Source organism: Serinus canaria, chromosome 3 (assembly GCF_022539315.1).
Source record: "Serinus canaria isolate serCan28SL12 chromosome 3, serCan2020, whole genome shotgun sequence".
NCBI lineage: Eukaryota > Metazoa > Chordata > Aves > Passeriformes > Fringillidae > Serinus > Serinus canaria.
The window spans coordinates 92,514,443-92,541,818 of record NC_066316.1 but is presented as its reverse complement, the minus strand read 5'-3'; the positions used below and the strand labels follow the sequence as shown (position 1 = coordinate 92,541,818).

The 27,376-nt window shown below is 43.4% G+C and overlaps 1 protein-coding gene across 2 annotated transcripts; it reads left to right on the top strand.

The window, feature by feature from the left end:
* Positions 1-432: 432 nt before the first annotated feature.
* On the top strand, positions 433-22,580 carry KBTBD11 (kelch repeat and BTB domain containing 11). 2 transcript variants are annotated; one of them, XM_018920144.3, is made up of 3 exons: positions 433-564; positions 14,466-14,597; positions 15,056-22,580. In XM_018920144.3, exon 3 carries the CDS (start codon positions 15,131-15,133, stop codon positions 16,901-16,903), a length of 1,773 nt encoding a protein of 590 aa, XP_018775689.3. In that variant the 5' UTR covers positions 433-564; positions 14,466-14,597; positions 15,056-15,130; the 3' UTR covers positions 16,904-22,580. The 2 variants fall into 2 exon arrangements, with proteins under 2 accessions (XP_018775689.3, XP_030091578.2); XM_030235718.2 differs by lacking the exon at positions 433-564 and adding an exon at positions 2,781-2,880.
* Positions 22,581-27,376: the final 4,796 nt, after the last annotated feature.

The following is a 27,376-nucleotide window of genomic DNA, read 5'->3' as shown; positions in this document are numbered from 1 at the left end:
GCGGCGGGCGGTGCCGGGGCCCGCGGGGCTCCAGCCGGGGCGCTACGCTGCGGCTCCTGCGGCAAAGCCACCGGCCCTGCCTCACGCAGGGGAGCGCCGCCGCCGCCCCGCTCACCCCCGGCACGGCTCCCCGGCCCCGCCCGGAGGTGAGGGAGGACCCGGCGCTCCCCGCCCGGCGCCACACGGGGGGAGTTTCCCCTCAGCGCGGGCAGGTGGGGCCGCTCCGCCGCCCGCCTCGCCTCAGCCCCGCGGGACAACGCGGGCAGCCCGCGGCGTTCCCGGCTCGGCCGCTGCCCCTCGCCGGCAGCCGCCGCCAGCAGCAACAGGTCCGTGCCCGCTCCTCCCTCCGCCTGCCAGGCGAACAAAGGGGCCGAGCGCGGCCCCGCGCCCGCCCGGCCCCTCCGGCAGCCCAGCCCCTGCGCTTCAGCCATTTGCCTCGCCTGGCATCGCGGCGCCGCTCGCAGCCGCCTTCCCGCTCCGCTGCCTGGGCCGGGCGCCGGGGCCGCTGCTGTGCTGCGGGAGCTGCCCCGGAGCGGCGCGGGGCTCGTCGGCCGCCGCCGAAAGGTGAGCGGGGAGGCAGCGGGACGGGAGCGGGGCCGGGGGGCGGTGAGGATGGTGCCGGTGTCTGCCGATATCTGCCGTAAGGACCGCGACGAGGAGCCACGGTAGCCGCGTGTGTAGGAGAGGGCTTGCCGGAGCACTGTCAGGTTTAATCGTGTTTCTTTTCTTTTTCCTCCGGCCCCGTTAATCCACCTCCTCTGGGCAGCGGGGAGGCCGGGCATATCCCCGTATCCTTTCTCCATATGTCGCAGAGGAGCCAGCCCTGATGCCTGCGTATTTTATTTTTTTTTTTTTTATCCTGCTGATCTATTAAAAATCTAAATGACTCTCTACACTAACGTTTAGGGATGTGTAACAGCCGGAGATTGCTTCCCGCTTTAAATTCTTCATGGCGTGCTACCCCATCCTACTAAAAGCGCAGGCAAGCCCTGGGTGAACGTACGCGTGCAGGATTTGGCAGGGTGGAAGATGCTTCAAAAAAACTTGTACTGAATTTCAGTAGGTAGATTTATATGTCCGGTGATTTAAAGCAGCAAAAAGCAGACTTCTGAACCCAAACTTACACATAGCACAGAAAATGATAGTATTAAATCCTATAGCAAACTTTTTTCACCGATCAGGAAAAAATAAAACCCTCTAGAAATAATAATATTTTTTAAAGCTTTTCCACAGCAATTAAACGAAACAATAGAAAACTGGAACAAAAAGCTAGGGAAAAAAGTAGGGCAATAAAAAAATAGAATAGCAATAAAATAGAACAATCTTTCTGAATGATCTGAGGAGCAAAAGGGCTTCTCTGTTTCCCAGGCACTTAACCATCTGTCTCCCAAAAAAAGAATTAAATGGAATATTTATGGAAAATAATAATTAAATTGTCACTCATATTGACAAAGCAGTATTTCCTTCCTTTAACTGCTTGGCCCATCCTACTTGTTCTGCGTTCTCCTCTTCCCAGGACCCATCACACAGCATTTATTCACTCTTTAATTAGGACATCCAGTGCATGCCAGTGGGATGCTCTGGTCATCCACTGCTAATGGCACTGTCTGAGGAGAACCTGCCAGGAGCCAAGGACTGGTCCTGTGCCTGCTCCAGCTCCTCTGTGCTCTGCAGGACTTGCTCCTGGCAGTGGAGCCACTGAAGTCAGTGGTGCCACTTAGAAGCTGGAGTTTGCAGGACTGCACCTTGATAATATCAAAAGGCTGAAATCTGTAGTAGCTTCCTTTCTTTTACAAAAGCTGTGTTTGCATCACTTTTCGATAGAACAAATAGTCCAAAGAGATGGACAGACTTGAAATGTCAATAAATATTAGAGCACCATTATTTGGCAGGAACATTCAATTAAAGTCATTAACTGGCTTTACTATAGTAAAGCAGGATTATAGTATTTAGGGCTGGCCTAGGTTACCATAGAGACGACGATGTGGTGAGATGACTGCATCCAGATCCTACTTACCAGGGGTTTCAGCATCTTGTAGTATCCTGTTGCAAGAGGATATTAGGGGCAGCTGACTGCTAAGGAAGGGTATAATAAAACATGAAAGGAAATCCTGCAATTTCTTTTAAGGTAGGATTAACTTTTTTATACTTTTTTTTTTCTTGGTGGGATTTTTTGTGGATTTTGCAGGGATTTTTCTGTTTATCCCTACTTACACTATACAGCATTGCAGTTGGGAATCTGTTTCTTGCCTCTGCACAGAAGCAGAGAAGTCATTTTATGCCACTTCACATCCTTGAAAATAGCCATTTTAAAAATGAGCTCATTTTCATTGTATTTTATCTCATTAGCCTTCTCAGAACATGACATTTTTACACTTGGGGTTTTATTTTTCAGTGAAATTGTCATCATCTATTGTTTCTGCTTCATGTTTGGTCTCAGTGTTGTTTTGTCAGCGAGCAGGCGTGATTAGTTCCTTTCATTGAAGAAGAATTACTTTATAGCAGTTCAGGATTTGACAGCCAGTTTAACCTGATGTGTGACTGAGCTCTCATTGAGCAGAAAGGGACCCTGCTCTTTCTCTAGCCTGGGCTATACATTCCTGTCCAATTCCCTGGGCCAGAACTCCTCACCACGTGACAGCCCAGTGAATTGACAGAGATTTTGCCTTCCTCCTGCAGTTAATTAAGCACGCACTCAGTTTACACTGCAGATGTTGGCATTACAAGTGGGGTTAGTCCTGCGAACAGTGTTTAAATCTGTGTGAAACTCTCTGCAGGATCAGGACCAATTGATTGGCAGTGCTGCACCCTTTTCTTCATCCTAAAATGCTCCTTGGATGCTAACTGGCAGTTTTGGCTTCAGAAGGATTACAAGACTGGGTCAGTATTGTATATGGGTGATTGAGTGTTAATGAAAAAAAAGGCTGGCTGGGTGTTTTTATTTTGCACTGCACATTTGGTACTTCCCAGTTTCTTTCTTATACCTCATCAGTGAGGATGGCAGGACTCATTGGTTAAGTCAGTTTATCTAATGCAAAACAAGCATGAGGAAAAATCCAGTGGTTCTACAGATTTTGTACTATGTGTCAGGGGGAGAAGAAAGATGTGTCACGTAAATGCTTTTCAGGTGAGATGTTTCACAAGCTGCCATTGTTGTGTCTCTGGCTGAAACAGACAGAATGACAGCCTTTTTTAACTCACTTGGAAACAGGCCAGAAACCACAGTCTTTCCATACAAATTAACATATGTTGGTCAAGCAGCTTCCATGCTGTTATGTAGTCTGTCACAACATGATTTGCATTAATTGAAGTTATTTTACATTTATGCACTCATAGATTAGCACAAGCTCTTAGATGTTTTTCTGGACACTGACTCCTCCAGGAGTACTTAAGGAGCTAGGTAACTTTTGCATCTCAGCTGCTGGCAGGCTCCTGGACTTCTGAATCATTTCAAACTATCAACCTGTCAGAGTTATACAATAGTTTTGGTTTTTTTTTTTTGGAAGCAGTTCTGTTTTTTTCTCTTTCACCCTTTCTTGTAAGTAGATTGAAAAAACAGGCCCTAAGCTCTGGAAATGAACTCTTACTTCTGCAACCCATATTTGAGGTGTTAGACAGTAAGAACTAAAAGCCAGCCCTTTACTATGGGAGTGGCATGTGAAACAAATGTTCTGATTCCGTCAATCAAAGACAAATCCGTTCTTGGGAGAGTTTTTCTCTTATCCTGTAGCTTTCTTTCATCTTTTCTTTTTACTGCAACTCCCTGCACTGCTTTATGTCAAAAAAAAGCTACCGTTTACATTTGTCTGTACAGTTGTGCTGGATTAACCCTGGCTGGATGCCACGTGCCTACTAAAGCTGCTCTATTACTCCTGAGCTGGACAGGGGAGAGAAAATAAAGTGTAAGTCTCGTGGGTCAAGATAAGCACAGTGAGCTATCACTCACCAGTTACTGTTACAAGCAAAACAGAGTCGACTTAGGGAAGTCAGAGTAGGATAATGAGAAATAAACCCAAATCTTAAAAACATCTTCCCACCATACTTCTCTTTTTCCCAGGCTTAACTTTACACTTGAATTCTTTACCTTTCCCCCTCCCCCAGTGGTATAGGGGAAGAGAGACTGGGCATTATGGTCAGTTCATCACATTGTCTCTATTGCTTCTTCTTCCTCACAATCTTCCCTTGCTCCAGCAAGGGGTCTCTCCCATGGGAGAAGGTCCTCCACAAAGTTCTCCAGCATAAGTCCTTCCCACAGGCTGCTGTTCTTCACAAACTGCTTCAGCATGAGTCCCTCCCATTGGGTACAGTCCTTCAGGAAGAGACTGTTCCAGCATGGGCCCTCTGTGGGGTCGCAAGTTCTGCCAGCAAATCTGCTCCAGAGTGAGCTTCTCACCCTGGAGCAGATTTGGTCATGGCATCCACGGCATCCACAGCATCCACCTGTTCCAGTGTGGGGTCCTCCACAGGCTGCAGGTAGATCTCTGCTCTACCATTAACCTCCATGGGCTTTAGGGGCAGAGCTGCCTCGCCATGGCTGCAGGGGAATCTCAGCTCCAGTGCATGGTGCACCTCCTCCCTCTCCTTCTGCACTGACCTTGGAGCCTGCAGATCTGTTTCTTTCACATATTCTCACTCCTGTCTTCTCTGGCTGCAGTTCACTCCTGCGCAGTAGCTTTTTCCTCTTCTTAACTCTGTCATCCCAGAGGCACCACCACCGTCACTGATGGGCTCTGCCTTGGCCAGTGGAGGGTCTGTCCTGGAGCTGGCTGGCACTGGCTCTATCAGACATGGGAAAGCTTTTGGCAGCTTCTCACAGAAGCCACCACTGCAGCCCTCCCACTGCAAAAAGCAAGCCATGCAAAGCCGGTTTTTTACACAACTATGTAAGAAATCCTGATGCTCATGAATCTAATGGGAATTTTCCTTGACTGCAGAGGGGTTGGGATTTAAGGTCATGTCAGACTGGCTTGATCAAAATTCTCTGTGAAACTTAGGTGGCAGTTTCTAGTTGCAGGCTACAGTCACAAGCCTCACTCTCTTCAAAGCCATGGAAGTGAGCAGTACACAAACGTACTTCTTCAATAGCAATTGATAATTGAGTTTTGAAGTTTGCTTTCCACAGTAGATGCAAAAACAGCAAAAAGTAAATGTCATTTGAGTGTATTGTGTGAACTTTGGAGTTTGTCAGTGCCATGTGTCCCAAGAAGTTTTAAATTTTGATCTTAGGAAAACAAGGGCAAAGACTGTTCATGTGCATTCATGTGATAAAATTCACTGGTGCTGCTTCTTTTTGTTCAGGATGAGGTCTGTACCACTCATTCTCTGGGAATGACCTTTGAGACAGGCAGGAGAGTTGGAAGAATCTGTTAGTCCAATACCTGGACAATATTTCTGCCAGGACATTTTGCAGCCTTCTGGGAAATAAATACTTGGCTTGTACCCCCAAAATCAGGCAGCTTTTCACATGATGACGGCTGAAAAGCCTCAGTATTTGCTTTGAGATGTTGCTGATGTGTATCTAAAATCTTTCTAGTCAGAAGCAACCAAAGTTTAGAATTCTGACTGAAACATCAAAATCTCTAAATGGTCAGAACCACTAACCAGGATCCCTGAATCTAAGCTTCTTGTCATAGCTCCCAAATCATAACCATAAAACCAAACATCTCTCTGTGTTCATAATTCTGATGTAAAAGTCTTGCTTCTTATTCTGGATCCTGGCTGTACACCTCTGTCCAGATTGCAAACTACTAAATGCAAGGATAGCGCTGTGGCTGTTGAACATGCTGCATATTTAACTGCATGCATTAGCAGCCCTTTATTCGGTAGCACTTGAAAATTCCAAGTTTGAGTCATGGATTAGTCAGACATACTACAGTATTTACTTCTACTCTCTGTCAAAAAGTCCAAAAGCAGATGAGACAGTTCTGTGTTCATCATCACCCTTCGTGGTTGTGTTGCCTGTCTGTATGTCTCTTCAGAAAGAGCGAGGATCATTCTGGGGAGAGAGAATTCCAAAGTGAAAAGCAGCATGTACATTTCTTCAGGGTATTCAGGATGATCTATTTGACACCTGCTTTTCCATCAAGGCCATTGGCCAAATAGATGTGAGATGAATGATCTGAACAGAACAACGTTTTGACCTAATTCATCCAGAAGTTACTGGCTTGGTACAGGAGTAAAATTCTTTGGCCTGTTCTTGCAGGAATAAGATTAGATAACCAGGCAGTCTTTTCTGTCCCTTTAATTTAGATACCTGTCTGCCTCGTTCAATGGAAAAAAAAACATTATAGTGGGAGATACTGAATTGCCTGCTCTAAATTCTTGTTTTAGAGGTAGAGCTTAGTCAGAGAAATTAGTGCCAGAAAACCTTTGCCTGAACACTCAGGCTCAGCATATGAAATTTACATTATAGTAAAAATGCTATGCATTCAAGGCAGAAAGTGTCAGCCCTTGGAAATAAGAGTATTTTAATAGAAACCTAGTTTGTTTTTGTCTCAGAATGGTCAACAAGTGTTAACTTCTACTAATGCAAACAGCATGCATTACACTCAATTTTCTCTTCTTTCCCTTTTAAATTCCAATTATTACATAAAGTCATTTAATACTTTGTTAAGCCCTGAGTTGCATCATTGCTGCTAAAAGCATTCCCATTGTTTGGTGGAATCTGGGCTGACAGCCTACAGGTACTCTGATAGTAAAGGCTTGCTGCAAAAGTATCTATGACTGCAGCATGCATTTCTGCTTTGAGATCAGCGCAAGTGTTTTTCAATCCTAGCATGAGACAGAGTGGCTCCAGGCAATATAGCTGAGCCCTGATCCTCTAAAGGCAATGGGAAGAAGTACAGAGACTTTGTTTTTGGCAGGGAGCAGAACCCAGGATTCTTCTTCCTCACTCTCAAAAACATTTTTTATTGTTTCTCTGAAAAGTAGTAGCTGCTTTAGTCTGAAGGAGAGTGACCCTTATTTCATAGACCTGATGGTTTGGGCACTTGGTTGATATTCGGGGGTTTTATTTGTCAGGCAAAGGAAGGGGTAGGGACAAGTTTCCCATGGGGCGTGTTCAGAGCTCTAATTATTGTACAGAAAGGCAAAATAGCAGCAAAAGTCAGTACTGCTGTCTTTTAAAGTAATTGAGGTGTATTTTGCAGAGGATTCTGGGCTGAGGCACCCAAAGAAAGAACTGAAGTCCCCTGATTGCACAAGCTAAGCACTTCATCACCATGGTCTTTACTGGCTAGCCCTTGGTAGCTCTCATGCCCTTATTTTTGAGGATCCAAATCAGCTGGCATCTAATTGTACCCACCCATGCATATGTGTGCAGAACCTGTGTGTATGTTCCAGATTCCATTCCAGGAGCTGGTTGCAGCAGTGCTGTGCAGCTCAGAGACACAGCATCAGTTTCTCTGGCAGGAGAATTGGGAGGTGCATCCCACCCACAGATAAATTCCGTGTGGGAATATGGCTCTATGTCTATCCACCTTGGCCTGATTTTCATGAAATAAAAGAAGTCAAACTCCTGTGAGTAACCTAGTAGGTCACAGTTATAGGACCAACAGCAAAGTTTACTAGCAGCATTTCTGCCATGGCAGAAAGAAATCTGTGCAAGCTGATCCTTCTTTCAGATTAGGGCTGTCATGCTGGAGGCTTTGCTCTGCTATCTGATCTGGCTGTCTTAGGTCTTACATCTTTGCTACATTGCCAGCTGCCAGATAAACCTGCCCTCAAAGTCAGCCTTTGCCATGTTTAGCACTGTGGCGGGTCTCTCCGTATTTGAATGCAGTCCAAAGTCTGTGTAGAGACAATGTCTGCAGGAACCTGGAATTTTTCTTGAAATCAAACTGCCTGTAATGTAATTTTTAGTTGCAGCTAAACCTTAGTTTTTGACTGTAAACCTTAAGTTTGAAGAAGTATCTGGGCAAAGAAACCAAATATGAGCTCCAGAAATGGGAAGAGTGCCATTCATCATGTATCGAAAGGACCTCTGCCTTTCTTAGTATCACTTACTTAATTTGTCAAGAAACCAGTGAAACTGTTCAGTTTCTAAAAGTGGGGCTTTTTTTCCCTCTTAAGTACCAGATCTAGAGTTTTTCTGACAAAAAAAGTATTTTCATTATTGTCTTCTCTAGAAGTTTTTCTTTTACTTTCTCTTCCTAGGTATAAGTCTCAGAAAAATGGGACTGTTTCCTTCGCTTTGAAGTCTGTTGTTACCTCTCACACTCAGTCTTTCTCAAAATGGTGATATAGTTTGGCAGATTTCTGGTTCTTTGGGCTCTTCAATCTGTATGTCCTTTCCATAATGATATAAAAGCAAAATCCAGTTTTATCTTAGAGCAGGAATTTAATTTCCTCCAAAGTTGTTGTCCCAGCTCCTGTATTAAATGCAATACAGGGCAGGTGTGTTGGCAGAGTGTAGTACATTTGTGGAGATCAAGTGCCATTCTGGAATGCAATGCCAAGGCTGACTCTACTTCGATTTTCAAAAATCTGTCTAAACTAATTTGCTGGTTTTCTTGACTTGGCTTCTCAGTGGATATTCTTCTCCTTCTTTGTTAGCACCAACATTGCCAAAGTGTTTGTAGAGACTTTGAATATGTTTGCAATTTGTTGGCAATACAGTTTAATACTGAAAAGCATTTCTGCAGTCAACATAACCACATTATAGTACATTACACACTAATGCTTAAATGAGGCTTTTAATCATCACAGGCTGATGCTTTGCTTCAAGTCAGTGTTCCTGGTGTATGGCAATTTTCAGAATTTAAGGTCAGAAAGGATTTCTAGATCAACTAGTCTGCTCTTGTCAAATTTTATTTACCCTTGCTTCCCAGTTGCCTTCCAGCAAGGCACATACTCAAGATCCCTTTAATCAAATCAGAATAAGGATCTTCCCATGTCACATGAAATGTCCACGTAGATCAGCATTCTACCTCCTACATGAACCATAATCGAGTATTGACAGAAGCATGGCAGGATAAAAATGTTTCTCCATGGGATACTTCTTTGTCTTTGAATACTTATACACTGACAGTTTTCTGACTCAGCATCCTTCTAAGCTGAATGCACTTTTTGGATTTTATTCTGTAGGTTTCTTTGAACCCATCAATCACTCTACCCATCAATTAAACTTTAATTAACCACAATATGCTCTAGCTGTCTTTTTTTCTCCCCCTCAGCAGCATAAATCTTTTGCTTTGTTTATGTTTACACTTGGTTTGCTTAGGGTTTCTCCACCAGCCTAAGAAAGCCTTCAGCATGCAGAATTTTCATGTGCCTACACTTGCACACAGTCATCAAGTCGCAGAGCAAACATACCAAGCCCTGAAGAAGTGTCAGCTCTGCATTTCTTAGGCTGACTAAGGCTTGCTGTACTAGTTCTCCAGGCTACTATCACAAGCCACCTTTTCTCCAAAGCTGTGTGGATGTTGGGTTTCTAGGCTAGGTATCCCTTTTTGCTTGGGAGCTGGAGTGCAGCATGGAGACAGAGTAAGCCTTTGTCTGGTTTCAAAGTGCTGTTCTGAATCTCTCACTAAAGTGAGGTTTTTTATGTCTCTGAAATAATTGGGTACTCTTCTCTGTCTTCACAGATTTTAAAATTCTACTTCTAAAATGTAGAGCCTTGAGCATACATGCTTCCATCCATTCAACCACCGTGTTCCATTGCAAACCTACTAGTGCTGTAGAGGAAAGGTAACATTTTCCCTGTGGGTACTCTGTATTTCCCAGTACATACATGGAAGGACTGCATTCATCCTTTCAGCTGTTGCACCGTGCTGGTATGTTTGGTACTGCTGTCAATTTAATGGAGTGTTAGCTGTGCCCAGATATGATGAAAACAACCAAATTTCAGTTTATCACAGACATGACCACATGCTCTCATATTTAGAAGTGTAGCTGTGAGCCCATGTGTAGGATTAGCAGCAATTCTGGATAAAAAGTTTTGTTACATTCAGTATGGTGTTGCCATGCCATACTTATCTCTTGACCTGTAGTACATTAATGATAAAAACACTACATCAGCCCTGGAGTTTTGGAGTTTTTCCCAAAGGTATTGTAATCACTCGAAGCTTGTTTCTGACTGTTCTTTTTTTTTTTTGTTAGACTTTCTTTCCTCTGAGGGATATTGGAGAGAACTTGCACTTAATCTTTGCTAGATTTTCTTTTGTTGGAGTGTTATTTCCTCTTTGTTGTGAGAACTCCTGAGAGACACTACTCCTCCCTAACTATTTCTGAAGAGTCCAAACTGGAAGGAACTCAGAAAGATAGTTTCCTTTTTAGAAAATGTTTGTCTCTATGGATATGACTGTTAGGAAACCTTTTCTCTGGTCATGATGACTGTTTAGAACTTGTATATTTTTGGTTTAGATTTGTTAGCTATAGTATCGATTTAATCAAGCTTTTGATAATATTTTTGTTATGACTTCTTTCCTCTCTCTCTTCCTCCGTGCCCAGACACACAGCCTTTTCTTCCCCTGAGTTTCTGATGAAGAACTGCTGTCCATATGTTTCTTGTGTGGTCTGTAGTCATAAGCTGCAATTCTTAAATGTTTATTTTTCTTTGTGATTGTATGAAAATGTTGTAGTTATGAGATAAAGAACAATTCCTACCTCTATTACATATTGTCAAAAAATTACAGCACCTTGAGAGGTCAAAATTTGCATCCATGAGTGTGAAGGCAGTACTGTAAGAGCCATATATCCAGCAGTCAGGGCAAGACACTAGGATTGTAACATACCTAACTTTAAAAAAGGGAGAGAAAAAAAATTATTCTTTATGCTGTTTTTCTTGAGGTGGCACATTGGAAGATAACTGTATACTTTTCTTACAAGTAGGAGGTTAATCAAGTGGTTAAGATTTAGAGTTTAAATCTGTAATGGGCTCCAGCAGTGCAGGACCTTTCAGAGAAATGGCACCTTTATGCTCCAGATGTTTTCCCCATGTACAAAAAGAACATTTTTTCCTCCAAATTTCACAGATCTGCTCAGTGACCAGGAGTGTTGCAGACTATTTTTATAAGTATACTAACCACTCTACGCTTGACATTGCCTACACTTCACCCTGGCCAGTTCTACTTTCAAGTCATTGCTTAGTTTTTAAAATAAATATAAGGGATGTTATTTCTCTTTTGATGATCCTGCCTCTTTAGATCCCTTAATCATCTCAATCAGATTACACCCCTATCCCAAGGGACTTCTCTACTGAAGTAAAAGTTTGGCAGTCCAAATTTTTATAGAAGTATTTTTTCTGGACTAAGGTAGAGCAGAATGGTATTCTGTCATTTCTGAACTGGTAAGTCTCCCGGAGAGGATAGCCTGCTTATGTAAATTAGAGTTGCTTATGGTGGGGAAAGCACTGCTTTTATTTACCACGAGACTGAGTCAGAGCCGTTTCCTTGAACTGGAGAGAAGTAACCCAATTCCTCCCACATGCACATATTCCCTGGAGAAAGTGGGTCTTGCTAGGGGAGGTGGTTTGGATCAAAGGCTATTGGCACTGCACAAGAAAAACCAGGAGAGAACAATTCAATACAAGCATTTAATTGGATTTTATCAGAAGGACTGCCAAATGAATGCAATGCCAGGAAACTTTACCTGCAGCTCTTTATTACAGTTTCTCTGTCAGAAAAACTGTGCCTTCTTATCTGTGCTGTTACTTGAGTAATGTCTTACAGCATTTGAGGTTGGGGCCACACATTCAGGATATTGTGTGTCGTTGCCAAGTCTGTAAATACAGTTCATGTTTGTTGGCAGCTCCTCTGTCCATTAACATTACATCATCCCTAGACCAAACCCATGATAATGAAAACATTTTCAGACCAAGTAATTCAGCTTCTGACTTAAAAGTCCCCAGTATAAAAGGTGACCTCAGTCCATAGGTACCATGTTGTATCAATAAATTGCTTCCTTTTCCAGTACCTATGCTGTCTGTGAGTTTTGAAAAAATGTTAAAACCAAGTTTATTTTAAGCCAGAATGAGATCATTGGGTGGTCAAATTCTTCTGAATCATCACAGCTATCAAGTATCTTCTGCAATTCTGTACTTTTTGAATATTTTGTCTGCCAGAACAGCAGTACAACTCTTTGATCACTGTAGGTAAGAAAAGAATGGAGGAGGAGTTCAGTATTGTATTTCCATCAGGCCCTTTCAGCATCTTCCTGTTTCATACTAAATGCATGACCTTTTTAACTCAGATCAGTCGTGTTGCTCAATAATGGAAAGGTTCCATTTCTTCTCTGAATTGTTTTTTCAGCTTCATCTTTGTGTAATGTTTGTATTTTGTTTTCAGCCAGACAGAGGTGCTGGGATTGCTGGAGTGGTCATTGCTGTCTAGGTCATTGCTGTCACTGGCAAAATCCTCCGAACCCTCTTTCAGCTTTTCTAAGTCTTCAGCTTCCCCATATAGTTCCTTGTTGCCTTAATTGAATGTGGTAGTTTAAGTCCTTCTCATGCTCAGCATGAAATTCAGCATATTCTTGGTAATTAGCTCTGGGTATACCAGAGGACAATTTTCTTCAGAATTCTGCTGCTTCCCATTAGCAAGCAATGCCATCAGTCCTTCCTTCTCCTTGCAATTTCTCAGGGGAATTGTAGTGGGTTAACACAGATGTTTGTTACAAGCTTCTTTTTCAATAACATTTCAAATGTGTCAAATCAAGCTTCTAAACCAAGCAGATATTTGAATGTGGGAAAAGGTATGATTACTGTGCTTGAGGAGGAGCTCACCCTTTTTTTTTCTTTTCCTATTAGCTGAGAAAGTTGAAAACATAAGTTTTTCTGGTTATTAACTACTTTGAATATTCTAAATGGTGATTTTCCTTTGGGACATAATGCAAGAAATACATTTCACTGTAGAGAGATATTACTGGTATTAGAGTTACTGGTTTTGACTTTCACATTTAATTGCCCTTAGTTCTAATTTTTGGTAGCATTTTGTTTCATTCTTGCTTTATAGTTTCACTTGCACAATGAAGCCATGATCAAGAGCTTGAAACTATCTGAAGCTACCCAATCCTTCTTGTAGGGGGGGTACATAAGTAGAAGTTAGGAGAAGTGCTGTCAGAAGTGAGGTGTGTCAGGAATGGCCAGAATATTGTTAGTTGAAGTAGTTGCTCTGTGTACTGTTAAGACTTAATGAAAAACACAATCACATCGTCAGGGATGCTGCCCTGTCTACATCTTCTATAGACCCACTGAGTGTGCACAGATCACTGCAAATCTTTTTTCTTGTTAAGACTTTACTGAGAAAACTCAGCAAAGCTTGACCTACAGAGTTTGGGTTTGACAGCAGGAAGTCTGCTGCTAAAGCTAGCCAAAGTTCATACAGTCATAGAAAGTTCCTAAGTCCCGGATTTTTAAACACTCAGATGAGGAATACAAAGTTGGTGAAATTTACTAATTCTAATAAGTTTTAAAATGCTGTTATTGTGGTCTGAAAGTCTCCAATACCCAAAAATCAAACCTTAGCATTGATTTCAGTCTAACTGAACGTGATCAAATGTAGAAGAAAGCCCTTTACTGATCAAATGCACAAAATAAAGCACCATGAAGGAAGACTGATAGTATCATTTAAGTAAAGTTTGCATTGCAAGTATGGGCTTCTAGATTTCCTGTCTGTGTCACGGATTTCCAGACAATGTCACTTAACAATTATGCTTTCAGTAAAAAAAAAAAAAAAAAAAAGTTAAAAAGTTAAATCTCCCTAATGCTAGTTTAACAGGGTAAATGAATCATGTCTGCTAGAAGGAAGCCACAATGCATATTTTACATAGAAATGAGTGTTCCTTGAGGATTGTGAAAAAACTGACAAAGGGGATTTTAATGGAAATTAATAACCTCCTTAAAAATAGAATCTGGGCTGCAGATACTTAATTATATTAAGTACATTCAGACAATTTTTATGCGTCACTCATCAAAACTTAAACCAAGTTTTGATGCTTGGTTCCAAGTCTGGGAAATTCATAAACAAACATGAGGCAAAGAAATGGCACTTCATTAAATTCTAAAAACTATACTTGTGAAATGAAGGTACAACTGGGTGGTGATTGTGCTGACAGGGACTAACCTACTTACAGCTATGCCCTCCCTGTATCCTGCCTTTTCCCATGAGAGACTTCATGTTCTAATTATCTATTGTGATTGTTTTCCTTGCTTCAACTTTTTATTAACAGAATCTTTGAATAGACATTAAGCAATCTTTATGAAGTCTGATTAACACCTTGCTAATGCTTTACAGCTACATACGCTGCCACACAAACGTGAGATTGCTCTTGTACAGAAGTACAAGAAAAAGTACAGAAAAAATACTTTCATGTGTTTCGTAAACACTTAGGATTATTAGCATACTTACAGTGTCTTTAAGTTATTCTAGATATATTATTAAAGGAGACATAACTCTAGTGCTCCCAAACTTCTAACTAAACAGAGAATCTATCGATTTTAAAAATAATAATCTTTTTGTTTTAAACAGGGGGAATGCATGTGAGGAACACCGATATGAAGAGAACTTCCTGAAGGTCATGCCGAGTCAAATTTGGCTAATGAGGAATCGCCTTCCAGAATAGACTGCGGCCTCAGCCTTCCACTGAAACAGTTGCACAAGGTGAATACATTGTGATAGTACTCCTAAGTATCTGCCGTTAAAGGAGACTTTTGCCCATCACCCAGCGCAGTGTAGGGACCAGTTGTCTTGAAAAGGATTGCAGTGCCTGCAGACTGCTTAACATTCTTCAGCTTCTGCAGAGCGACGGGAAAACCAGAATTGCTTTTCAGGCTGTTGAGGTGCTCATCGGGGCGATCCCCCGTCCCACCAAAAGAGCTCAGGTTTTCGGGGGCTTAGCTAGCGCAGTTAGCCTCGGGAGGCGGCCGAGCCGCAGGGTGGATCCCCCAGGGAAAGGAGAAGCGGCGGTTTAGCCCCGGAAACCAGAGACGGCCCCGCCTGCGAAAGCGGCGGCCCCGAATACTAATCCTGGGAGGGGGGAGGTGGGGCGGGGGGGGAAGAAGCCCGGGGGGGGAGCGAGGAAGGCGCGGATGCTGAGCGCTGTTGGGTCTGTCCCGCAGGTGATGGCCGCGCCGCGGCGACCGGCAGCGCTCCGCACGGACCAGGCGCAGTGCCGGCGCAGGTAGCGCGGCTCCATGGAGGGCAGCGGCGCGGCCCCGGAGGAGGAGGAGGAGAGCGGGGCCGCGAACGGCGCTCCCCCGCCTCCGCCGCCTCCCACGCCGGCCGCCCCCTGCGGCTTCAGCTCCTCCCTCTGCTTCAGCGCCGCCGCTGCCGAGCCGCAGCCTCCCGCGGCCGGCGGCCGAGTGGTGCAGAACCAGTGGGAGATCAACAACGCCGCCTGCCAGCCGGAGGAGGAGGATGAGGAGGTGGTGGGGCCGCGGGACCGGCCGCCGGAGGAGCCCGACCTGGTGATCGAGGTGTCGGGCCACCGTATTCGGGCGCACAAGTCGGTGCTGGCGGCCAAGAGTGACTATTTTCGTGCCCGCGCCTCGCGGGACGTCCTGCGGGTGAAGGGGGTGAGCTACGGGGCGCTGCGGCTGCTCATCGACTACGTGTACACGGCCCGCATGGGCGAGGTGCGGCACGACAACCTGGCTGAGGTGGTGAGCGGCGCCCGCGTCCTGCAGATGCCCTGTGCCCTGCACTGTGCCGCCGAAGCCATGCGCGCCCAGCTCTGCCTCGGCAACTGCTACCAGCTCCTCTGCCTGGCCAAGAAGCAGCGGCTGGCGGAGCTGCGGGAGGCTGCCTATCGCTTCATGAGCGACCATTACCTGGAGGTGCTGCGGGAGCCCAGCGTTTACGGCCGCCTCAGTGGCGCTGAGCGGGACCTCATCCTGCAGCAGCGCATGGATGCCGGCCGGCCCTGCTTGCTTGTGGCCGAGGTCAGCGATGCCTTCGAGCGGCCGGGTGGTGGCAGCCGGCCACAGAGCCGCGAGAGTAGTCGGCCACAGAGTCCCTCCTCCGTGGTGTCGCTGGAGGAGAGTGGCTCCCTCATTCACTACTACCAGGAGGGCAGCGGCGAGTGGAGGGTGCTGACGCGCCTGCCCGAGGAGGCCAATGCCAAGGGCTGTGCCATGTGCGTCCTCCACAACTACCTCTTCCTTGCAGGGGGCATTGTGACGGGGCAGGTGGGCAGCGAACCCAGGGCCCGCCTTTCCGACAAGGTCTTCTGCTACAACCCCCTGACTGACACCTGGAGCCAGGTGCGGCCGCTGGCTCAGCCCCGCTCGCAGCTCAAGCTGCTGGCCCTGGATGGTTACCTCTATGCTGTGGGGGGCGAGTGCCTCTTCACTGTGGAAAGGTATGACCCGCGGGCCGACCGCTGGAGCCCTGTGGCACCTCTGCCCAAGGGTGCCTTCGCTGTGGCTCACGAGGCCACCACTTGCAACGGGGAGATCTATGTGTCAGGAGGCTCCCTCTTCTACCGCCTGCTCAAATACGACCCCAAGCGTGACGAGTGGCAGGAGTGCCCTTACAACAGCAGCCGCCGGCGCTCTGCTGACATGGTGGCCTTCAAGAGCTTCATCTACCGCTTTGATGTGAGCAGTGGCCGCGGTGGGGAGCAGGGCCCAGGCGGCACGAGCGGAGGCGTTGAAGTTTTCCGGTACAACACGGTGGCCAAGTGCTGGAGCCAGTGCGCCAGCCTGCGGCCCAGCGGTGGCCCCATCCAGCCCTTCCGCTGTGCCCCCTTGGGCAACACCATCTACTGCGTCAACCGGACCGGCACCCTTCGCTTCAGCCTAGCCCAGGACGGTGAGGTGGAAGCAGATGGTGGGCTCAAGGGCACCTTTGATGGGGAGCTTCTTAAAGCTCCCTTGGATGCCAAGGGTGTCCTCCTACCCTTCGTGCTTACCCTGCCTGAGAGGCTGGACAAAACAGGGGACCAGGAGGGCTCCCTCCCGCTGTAAGGTGGCCAGCCTGGCTCTGGCTTCCTGAGAGGGGAGTTGGGTTGCAGATCCACCAACTCCCATCTACGGAGGGGACCTTCTCTGTTGTGTCTGCAGAGAAAAGGGACTTCCCCTTTCCTTCTCTCTGCTCTCAAGATGTTGAGCTGGTTTTAACTCAGTTGTAACTCTTCTCATGTTTGCTGGGCTTTTTGTGAAAAGCCAAGCACACAAAAGTAAAAGCTGCTATAAAGGATAATCTCTGGATTATGTTTGTGCCAATCCCCAATATGATAAAAACTTTTTTAAACCTGGATTTCCAAAATATTCTTGACAACAGTGTCATAATGGGACGTTAGTGTTGGTTGTGTGTTTACATGTAGTTGCAATCTGGGCTGGAGCCTTTTCTGTCATTTGTGGTTTTTTTCCCCTCTGGGATGATACTGAGGGAAAAACATTGCTGGCAACATAGTATAGCTGCATTAAACCAACTATTTCCTGTGTTTAAAAAGTATAGGAAGAGCATTTCCATCACAGCCTTTCATTTCTGGTGCAATAGATGGTTTAAGGAAGCTGTGGCACTGTGTTAGTCCCAGGAATTTCAACCACAGATGATTTAACAGATACCAAACTTAATGTTTTAAGTAACACAAATGTGAGCCACATGTTTTACTTGGAATGCAAAGAAAAAAGAAAAAAAAGGTCAAGTTACCTTTCTAAAATGTGGCATTTTATGGTAGATATGAAATGCTGATATGTTCTTTAATTGAGACAGGCAAAGGTTTCTGTATGAAAAGATACTGGTTTATTACTTTCTTGATCAGAGATTTTGAATTGAAAATGAACTGAAGCTGTTCAGATTGCAACCAGTTGACATGTATGCTACTAGAGCTGGGCAAAAACTTCGTACTTCGTATGCTCTTTAATTAACTGCAGGTCAAGGAAGGGTAACCTAAACCAACCTGTGGCAAAAGGCCTTTCCCACTTATTTTCAAGACCATCAAAAGGGGACGTGGAAAATAGGAATGTGCTACACATATTGATCATATTGTGCACTAGCATGATGTTACTTCCCTGTCTTTTGATTGAAAAACTGCTTTATTTATTTTGAACTAATGATTGCTGTAATCAATAAGTACTTGTTAATTGCAGTACTGTCATTGTGATTCGAAACTGCCCAAGAGTGCTGTTTGTGGGGCAGCATCCAAATGAGGCTAAACCATACAAAACTTCTTCCTGCCTGTGGAAGGTTGGAGCACACTTTTTGTCATGTTACTCAGAACTGGAAAACATGAAATGTCTACTCAGACAGACTATATTGAAAAGGGCACATGCATTTATTTTATACATTTTATACTTAAAAAAAATTAGTAGGCAAGGCAAATGTTTTAGCTTTATGGTAAATCACTGAGAAACCTTTTCTGAAAAAAGAACCTGTGTTTTTGCTGGTACAATGCTGTATATTCAGCATGGAACTTGCATAGACTGTGGAAGAGAATTGTTTATACTCAAAGCTCTAGCATAGATTCATATTTTAGAAAGACATAGGGACCTTGCATTAAAAAAAGCAGATCTTTTTATGTTTTAAGTTGTTTTTGTTAAATGGGACATTAGCATTCTTACACATAATTGCTAGTTCCAAAGGAAGGCAGCAGGCTCTGTCCTATGAGACACCATCTGTACAAAAGAGAATAGTGAACTTCATAGATACTTTTTTCCTTCTCTTTATTGTTTGGGGTTTTTTTCTCTTCTTGTTGTTGCACAGGGTTTTAATGCAGATGATCTGGTTAGTCATTCTATAGGAAACAGTGGTCCAGTCCTAGAAGTCCTTAGCCAAGTGAGCCTGTTCCCTAGTGAGCTAATTAAAGCAGCATCAGCCAGGCAGGAGCTGAAGGCCTGTGGAGTGTGACATTTATCTTAGCCTCAGTACAGGCTGGTGCAGGGGATTTTAACATCCTTCACAGAATATTTGATTTAATTCTCAGATGAAAATCCTTGGAAATATTGACTCTAGATTAAATTACAGCATTGTAGCTTGAGCAGGAAAGAAAAATTACATGTTTGCTTTCAGCATAATTTTTATGTTAACTGTAGAAAGTATTTCAAGCTGTGTAATGCAAGGCTTAGGTGCATACTTAAACTAGAGATGTAAGTGCTAGGCCAGATTTTGAAATAGTAGTATCACTGGGAACACAAGGAAATGTCTGTTTTATCTTGCAATACAAGGCAATTTCATAGTTCAAAGACTTACGTAGTATAGTTCTTATACTACAGTGTAGTGAGGTATCAAACCAGGTTTTGCATTCCTATTAATTAAGCATTTTCATTCTGCTAATGCATGAAAATGCTTCTAAATGAGTTTTTGAAAGTTTCCATGGTTTAAGATGTGACATTAATCCACAAACTTTTGGGATAGAATGAACCATATCCTTTCTTCCAATATTTATTGCTGTACACTATGAAGAAATACATTTCTGCAGTAATAAGTGTTAAAAAAACCTGCAGTGGTTTGTGTTTTTGATAGCTCCTATTTTTAAAAAAAGTTGAATCAAGTGCTTACCTGCTTTCACTGTGTACACAGTGTCAGTGGGGAGAGTCTGGGCTTCATTAGTAGCTGTCTATCAAATCTGTTTCCTTTGTACACTGCATAGTCACAGCCTGATGATTAACAGCAGAGGCATGTTTCTAGCCAGATTTCCTACTCTGTGGCCTCTGTTTCCTCCCTGGTAGGCCTGAGGCAGGTTTGCTGAGAATTTTTCTTTCCCAATTCTATCTTCACAAAGAAACACCCCGCCCCCAAACTTGAGTACTAAAACCATAATTTAGATCGTTTTTAGGCATTTAAAGACTGAAATTGTTGTTCCAGAACCATACAGTTTTACTTAAACCTAGCAACAACTGTCTCTTTGATATGCTGAGCTGCTGAGCAGTTCCCCTCCACCCATTTGGAACTGCTCAGAGCAGTTCCACACCTACCTACCAAGTGGAATATCCAGAAACCACTGATGTAATGGGGTTTAATTTAGGTACAAACCAAAAGGCCAGGCCACCCTCAAGTTGTGTTTGCATGTGTGTTTTGCTTTTAATCAGCCATTCTCTCTAGAGTAGCCTGAAGTGTACCGTATTTACATAGGAACATGGAGACCTGTGTGTGCTTTCTTAGCCTGCAAGCATTCAGTCCACATCTCCCACCCTCTGGTTGTCAATGGACTAAAGGAACTCTTGAAGTTAGTCAAGGTGGTCATCCTCACTGAGTGATCTGAGACTGGCTAGAGACACATAGTCTGCCCTGCTGTCTCTCTCCCCCTGAATCCTACAGTCCTCCCATTTTACTGGGACACGCAGGAGATAGTTGCCCTAATTTTTCAGGGAGTAATTTTTCCTCCCTAGACTACTCCTGTTTTCAAGGTTGTCTGCTAGCAAATTTAGGCTTGAATTCCCATAAGCTTAGTGAGGACTGAACTGGGTCCTTGCAGATTGTGTGTGCATGTGAACCTCGATGGCTGTTCAGGAGAGGTACATTGGCACCCCCTCCTGCGGCTCTTCCTCAGGGATGAGCTTCATGCAAATCCTCCAGAAGCTCACACACACGGGCTCCTGTACACTGAGTTCTGAGTAGATTCCAGGCCCCACCTCCTGGATGGGTAACTCAGCATAGATTTAGCACGAGTTGCTACAATCAGATGTGTTATCTTTGGAAAGCTTTTGAGACAGGCTCTGTGTTTTGGGTTACCAGTCTGAGGTGAGGTCCTCCATGTGCTGTACTGGGCAGCCAAACAATTTGGATTCTTCTCAGGGGTGCCACCTTAGTAAAGAGGCGTTGCAGTACCTAACAATGAAATGCCTAAAGCCTTCATTGAACCCAAAACTAAATACTGATTTCAATAAAGAAATGCTATTAACAGATGAAACTTTACTGTTTCTACCTACTAACTGGTTCTGTAAAATAGAAATCTTAATTGCAGCAAAAGCACGTGTACAGATTCTGTTTACACTTGAAACTAAGTCAAAAAAGTAATTGGCAAAAGAATAATCCTGTTTGATCAAAACTAGCACTGTTAAGCAACATGGGGAGGATGTTAGTCATACCCTAGTAATGGCTAAAAATGTGCAGTTGCTGGTGTAAATTCTATCCACAGAAGTTTCTTTGTAAATAAAGACCTGGTAAATTTTAAAGTGATGAAAGAATAAATTACTTACATGAAAGCCATACCTCTCCTGTGCTGTTTGATTGGCTCTCAGAGTGCTGTATCCCAATTACAACTATTCATGAATGGCTATCGCTTTTCCTGATTTATATCACATATTCCATTGACTGCTCCATAAATGTATTAACCTTCATTATCACAAAACTTAACAGTGGTGCTGGTGCTTAGTGTCTGGACTGATATGTAGTGTTTTCTGCTGGAATTAATCCATATTTAGACAGAATCCTATCTTTGGGCTTTTTTTTTTTTTTTCCCAGTGGCATTGCTTCTGGGAAACTTAAGAAAACACAAGAAGGGGAAGCAGTAGTACTGTTGAGCATTCATAGTAAAAAGCATTTTATTAATTGTCTTCTTTCTGCTTTTATTTTGCAAAGTGGATTGGCACTGGTTTAGCAGAACAGCTGTTTGGCTATTACCAGTAGTGTGAGTCTGAGTACTATTATAGCAAAGTATGTTTTTACCTTTTTCTTGCCTTGGCTTCTACTCTGAGGTAATGTAGTGCAAGTTTGTAATAGTTCCATGCATTTACTAGGTTAGTGGAACTATTCTGACTTTACTAAAAGCAGAGATTGACACACAAGCTCAGTAAAATTGTGCGCTCAAAGTATGTGATCACACACTTTTCATTTGGTTTGGCCTTCTGAATGCTGAGAGCTGCTGGAATGAACCCACTGGTATTAGGAATCAGCAGGAGTGCAGGTTTTGGCTGGGGTCAAGTTAATTTTCTCCACAGTAACTGGTATGGGGCTGTGTTTGGGATTTGTGCTGAAAACAGTGCTGATAATAAGAGATGCTTTCGTTGTTGCTGAGCAGTGCTCACACAGAGCCAAAGCCTTTTCTGCTCCTCACCCCACCTCACCAGCAAGGAGGCTGGTGGTGCACAGGAGCTTTGGAGAGGACACAGCTGGGACAGCTGACCCCAACTGACCAGAGGGATATTGCAGACCATTTGTTGTCCTGCTCAGATATAAAGGAAGGGAGGACATTTGGAGTGATGGAGTTTGTCTTCCTAAGTCACTTCTATGTGTGTTGGACCACTGCTTCCCTGGGGATGGCTGAACACCTACCCACCCAAGGGAAGGTGTATGAATTCCTTGTTCTGCTTTGCTTGCAGGTGCAGCTTTTACTATGCTTATTCAACTGTCTTTATTTCAACCCTTGAGTTTTCTCGCTTTCCCCCTTCTGATTCTCCCAAATCACTGGAGGAGTGAGTGAGTGGCTGTGTGGGGCTGAGCTGCTGGCTGGGGTTAAACTGCAGCAGCATGCTATTTTGGAAACTAACTTCTGTGAATTACTCAAAGGAAAGAAATGGGAGTGAAGGATAGGAGGGAAGAGATGAATTCAGAGTCAAAATACCTACTGTATATCCAGTTGAAACAAACAGTAGGGAAGGGAAACTACAGTTGGAACTTGAAACAGTGATGATTATAGGGCCAGGTTATTTTCAAATATTTCTTGAACAGGCTAGGTTTTTTATCAATTATATTGCTACTTCTTAGCATTTTACATCTGCAGTGCTTCTCAAACCACCACATTGTGCTACCTTTTGCAGGAGTCTCTTGCTTTGCTTTCAAGTCTTAGTGGATAAACCCTTGAGAAATCTGTGAAATCATGAAATAACAATGTTGATGCTACCACTTTCAACAGATTAATGCAAGTTCTTTAGACACTGTTCACAGTTCAGGTGAATTATATGTGTAACTGATGTATTCATAGTTTCATTTTTGAAGCATACATAGATAAAGCTTTTTATGTACTCCCAATTTATGTTGTAATGAAATAAATACTTTTAAAAAAGCTTATGTGCCCCATTAGGGATTTTTGGGTAATTGCTGGTTTTGATTTGTTATCCATCCAATCAGTAAATGGTATCATATTTTTTCTTATAAAGCAGAGACAATATAATACAAACTATCAGACCGGTAAATATTTAGGAAATGTTTCTAAGGCTAAGCAAGAAAAAAGGAATATTTTCATTTCACAGTGCCCTGAGTGTTTGGAACTTGAAATATTCTCCAGTGAAGGCATTTTCGTAAATACAGATTAACATACACTCCCCTTTAATTTTATTTCCTTTTTTTTTCTCTTTTCTCAGTATGTTAAAGTGCACTGTGCATTTATTGAAGTTACAGGTAGGTTTTCCCAGGATGCTCTCCTGTATTATGTCCCACATGTCAAATTTTTGGCTGGTGTAGATTTACAGCAGTGTAAGTAAAAGCAGAATCAAATACAATTTAAATTCCCCACTTTGTCTCCTACTTATTTTCTCATCAGATATTTTGCTTAACATGAGGCCCTAAGACCTGTTTGAAAACTGCAATATTCATAGACTGTGTGAGGTTGCACTTGCTGTAATTTCTGTTATTTCCTTACCTGTTGCAACATGCAAGCTTTCTTACATTTTCTTGAGAAGGGATGAATTCTGCTGCTGATTAAAGCAGGGTAAATCTGGAATAGCTCAACCAAACATCTTAGTTTACGAGGTTTGGGTTTTTTTGCATTCAGCTCCAGAGTTTTGAGTTTGTTATAAAATCACTGGGGACTTCCTTTAGAAATCAAAAAGAAAAGCTCTGATGGAATAAGACTCAAGCAGACAGTCACTTGAATGTGTTTTGGGGTTTTTTTTCCTTCACTAGAATATAAATTTTTAACTCTTAATTTTTCTCTGTGTTGTGAACTACATATTGGGAAGTTTCATGGCAATTAAGTTTATCTCAAGCCTATTCTCCTGCTTGACTCACTGAACATTTTGCACCTACATCTCTCAGGATGCTTAGGCCCTAGGCTCAAGCTTTAGGTGTAGTCTGGTAAATTATATGACTGGGTCCAATAACCTGTGCCATGGTTAATTTTCCAGAAATGGTGAACTAAACTAAACAATTGTAGCACAAAAGATTTGGGTTTCAAAGACCTGTCAGTCTAGGCACATAAAATCCCCTGTTGTTATCTGCTTCCAGGTATATGCATCACTTGTGTCCATGTATTCAAAATTCACAGTAAGTTTTCATATAAAAACATCTGCAGGCAGGTGGTGTTGGCCTGTATTCCCCTGAAGGCAGGGAAGTGTTGCTGGAAAGACAAATCTTCAGTTGCTAGACTGTGCAAACAGGGAAGTCACATACAGCTGTGAACTCTCATGTCATACTGAGTAATTATCAAGTGAACAACATGTCATCAAACATGAGTTTACAGCCTGTGGACAGATGTACCTATCAGGGGTGGGGACAAAGGAAACTCAAATCAGTAGCTATTAGTGCTGGGACTATGCCTAGAAACAAACCCCATTCCTGTTTCAGGATTGCATTGTCTAGGCAGCTGTCAAGAGATGACAGAAGTCCTAGGCTAAATAACAGCATGTGGCTAAAAGAAGGTCGGGAAGCCATAAATGTGGCAGTACCTGCAGGCTTCTTCTTCTTCAAGTGAATGTGAAGAGGATCTGTGTCTCATGAATCCCAGCTGGAGCAGCTGCTGGTGAGCAAGCTCAGGCAGAGGGAGAGGAGCACGACTGTTCCTGACAGCAGTGACACCTGCCTGGCAGGTCACTGGTGGTGAGCAGTGGCCAGAAGGAGCTGAAGGAGCATCCTCTGAATGACAGCTGTCCTGATGCAGAGTCCTTGGGAAGCAGAGAGAAAATGATACATGCCTGGCTGTCTTGTGCCATGCCCTTCATTGCTCTGCTCTCTCCCTGTGCCAGCAGTGCCAGTTCTCAAATTCCCTGCTGAGTGGCTTATACATGGAGAGTCCTGAAGGTGATGACTTTTTATCCTTTTTTTTTTTAGTATTACTTTTTTTGCCTGTTTTTTTCCTTTGTCTTTTTTTTTTTTTGTTACGCAGTCTTCTTTTTTTTTTTTTATTCCCCTCTAGAGGTTGGACATATTTGTCTCTTTACTCAAACATTTCAATAGGTAACAGGGAGTCTGTTAATTTGGAAAAAATACCTATAGGAAATCATTGAAACTCCTTTCCTCTGGAGGCAAACTTTCCTTCCGTAGCCTGATAATTTTTTCCCGTAATACAGCCCTAAATTTTTAGATGAAGTGTGGAAGACTTAATGCATCTGCTTTCTGGCAAAATGGAACCATGAGCTTAGGAAATAGAGGAAGTTGTGAGCAATTAAATTGGTCATAATGCAGACTTAAGGCAAGAGTTCAGCACCTTTTTTTAAGCTGACCTGAAGCTTTTAGTCACCTCAGAACTGCAGCTACAGGAAAAAGGAACTGCAGTATTAAAGTATCGACCAGCTAGGAGGTCTTTGAGGGATAAAGTAAGAGCACAAATCGCAGCAGAATAAGGTTAATTCCCACACCATTTAGAAACCTTTATCTCAGTGGTCAGGGACTAATCTACTGAAAGCTTGTTCATGCATTACAGATGAAGATGGTTCTTTTTCCTGTGTCATCACGATCCCCACCTCCATGTCTCATCCCATTTTGTTCCCTTACCCACTGATTTGCAGTTCTTTGCACATGTGAAAAATCATTGCAGAGTTTGACAGTAGAAAATTTGTAGGAATGTTTTTCTATTCTGCACAGGTAAGCGGATCTGTCATCCTCAATGATGGATTGTTTGTCTCCCATATTTTTCTAGTTAAAGAAAAACATAGAATCTTTATTAGTAGAGAAATAAAAGCTGAGATTAAAAATAACTTCATGGAATGCAAATAAGGCAAATAAAGTTTTTCCATCATTGCCAGTCTCTTTTTAGATCATAATGAAGTCCTAGACAGGCAGCCCTCTTAAAAATACATTTTAAACTATTAGGAAAATGCAAAATAGTGCAGGTCCTTGAGAGAGTTCCTGGGTTCAGAGCAGAATGGTGCAGGAACTTCCGTGGGCTAATTAAGAGAAGATGAACCTCTTTGCTTTACATTCTTACTGAAGTTTTCTGCTCCTGTGTATCTACTGGAAGCAAATGCTGATTCTGACTGTGATTCAGTAACACACCTTGGAGGTGCAGTACTCTATCACCCTATTCTAAAGCAAATGTTGTATTTCAAAATACTTACTGAAAGAAAAATTGAGAGAAACCCCCTAATTAACCATCCGCTTCCTTCATATCGCCTTTTTAAGCGCTTCTTCACTCAATCCAGTGTTATTTAAATGAAGATTCTGTCTGTGTCCAAGTCTGGCTTGGCTTTGACAGAACTGGTGTATAAAGGTATGATGGTCGTGCACATGGAATGTTTGACAAGCCTGGTCCATGAAAAGCCCATGCTGGCTCTTACTCAGCTGGCTGACTCACTAATGGGAAGGAGCCTGGCCTGTCATTTAACTCATCATGCCTCTGTCATTGCTACATCAGACTTTATGAGCAGGGTGTTGGTGTACAGGTGTGTGTCAGAGTACCTATCACTGCATATGCCTGTAACACATTTTATCCCAGGCTAGCTAGGGGCATCATGCCTCCAGGCAAGAAGAGGTGTGCCTCTGCTCACCTCATCCTCTCTTGTAAGCAGCAGCTGGAAGGCCATGGGGAACAGAATTTGTTCTGGCTCACACTGCTTTCCTGACCAGACTGCCTGGCTCAGTGCCTGCAGAAGGGAGCAAAGCTATATATTCCCTCTCCCAAAAAAAAGAGAGGCACAGCAGCTCTGTTGTTACTCCATTGTAGGTCTCTGGGGAGAGCACACTTCCAGGCTTCCTCTTACTCAAATTACAAGGTTGCCCTTCATTCCCAAGAGCCAAGAAAAAAGCTCAGCTTACATGTGGTAAAAAAGAACTTGTAAAAGTTATTTTTGAAAGGGAAGTAAAAAAATCAGGATTTTCAGTGGCTACCCTTGATGTTGCTACTGTATTTGAAACAGCTGGAGTGTAGGTCTCCTCATCAGACCCAGGGCTTCCTCATGTGCAGTTTAAATGTGAAGGGATTCAGACAATAGGTTCACTTTCTTTAAACTCTCCCAGCTCTCAGGGGGCACTAAAAAAGGCAAAGGAGCCAGCTGAGAGACTGCAGCAGTTCATCTTCCTCGGTGCTGCACAGGGACTCTGCACTGCTGTGCTGTGGCGGATGGCAGCAGGTGGGGAGAGAACATGGGAGCAAAAAGGGGCTCGAGTGAAGCATTCTTAGTGAGAAGAAATCACAAGTGTAGATTACCTGGGAAAACAGGTCCCTGTTAATGCTGACTCATATATGTTGGCACGTAGTTTAAAAAAGACAGATAATTCTATGGGGAATGAATGATTAGTTCCTGCTGCTCTTGCATTAGGAAATAGAGACATCAAGAAGACCTAGTTTTATTTCTGGCTTTGCTGTAAAATTCCATGTATTACTGGAGAAAAGCTGTTAAAGC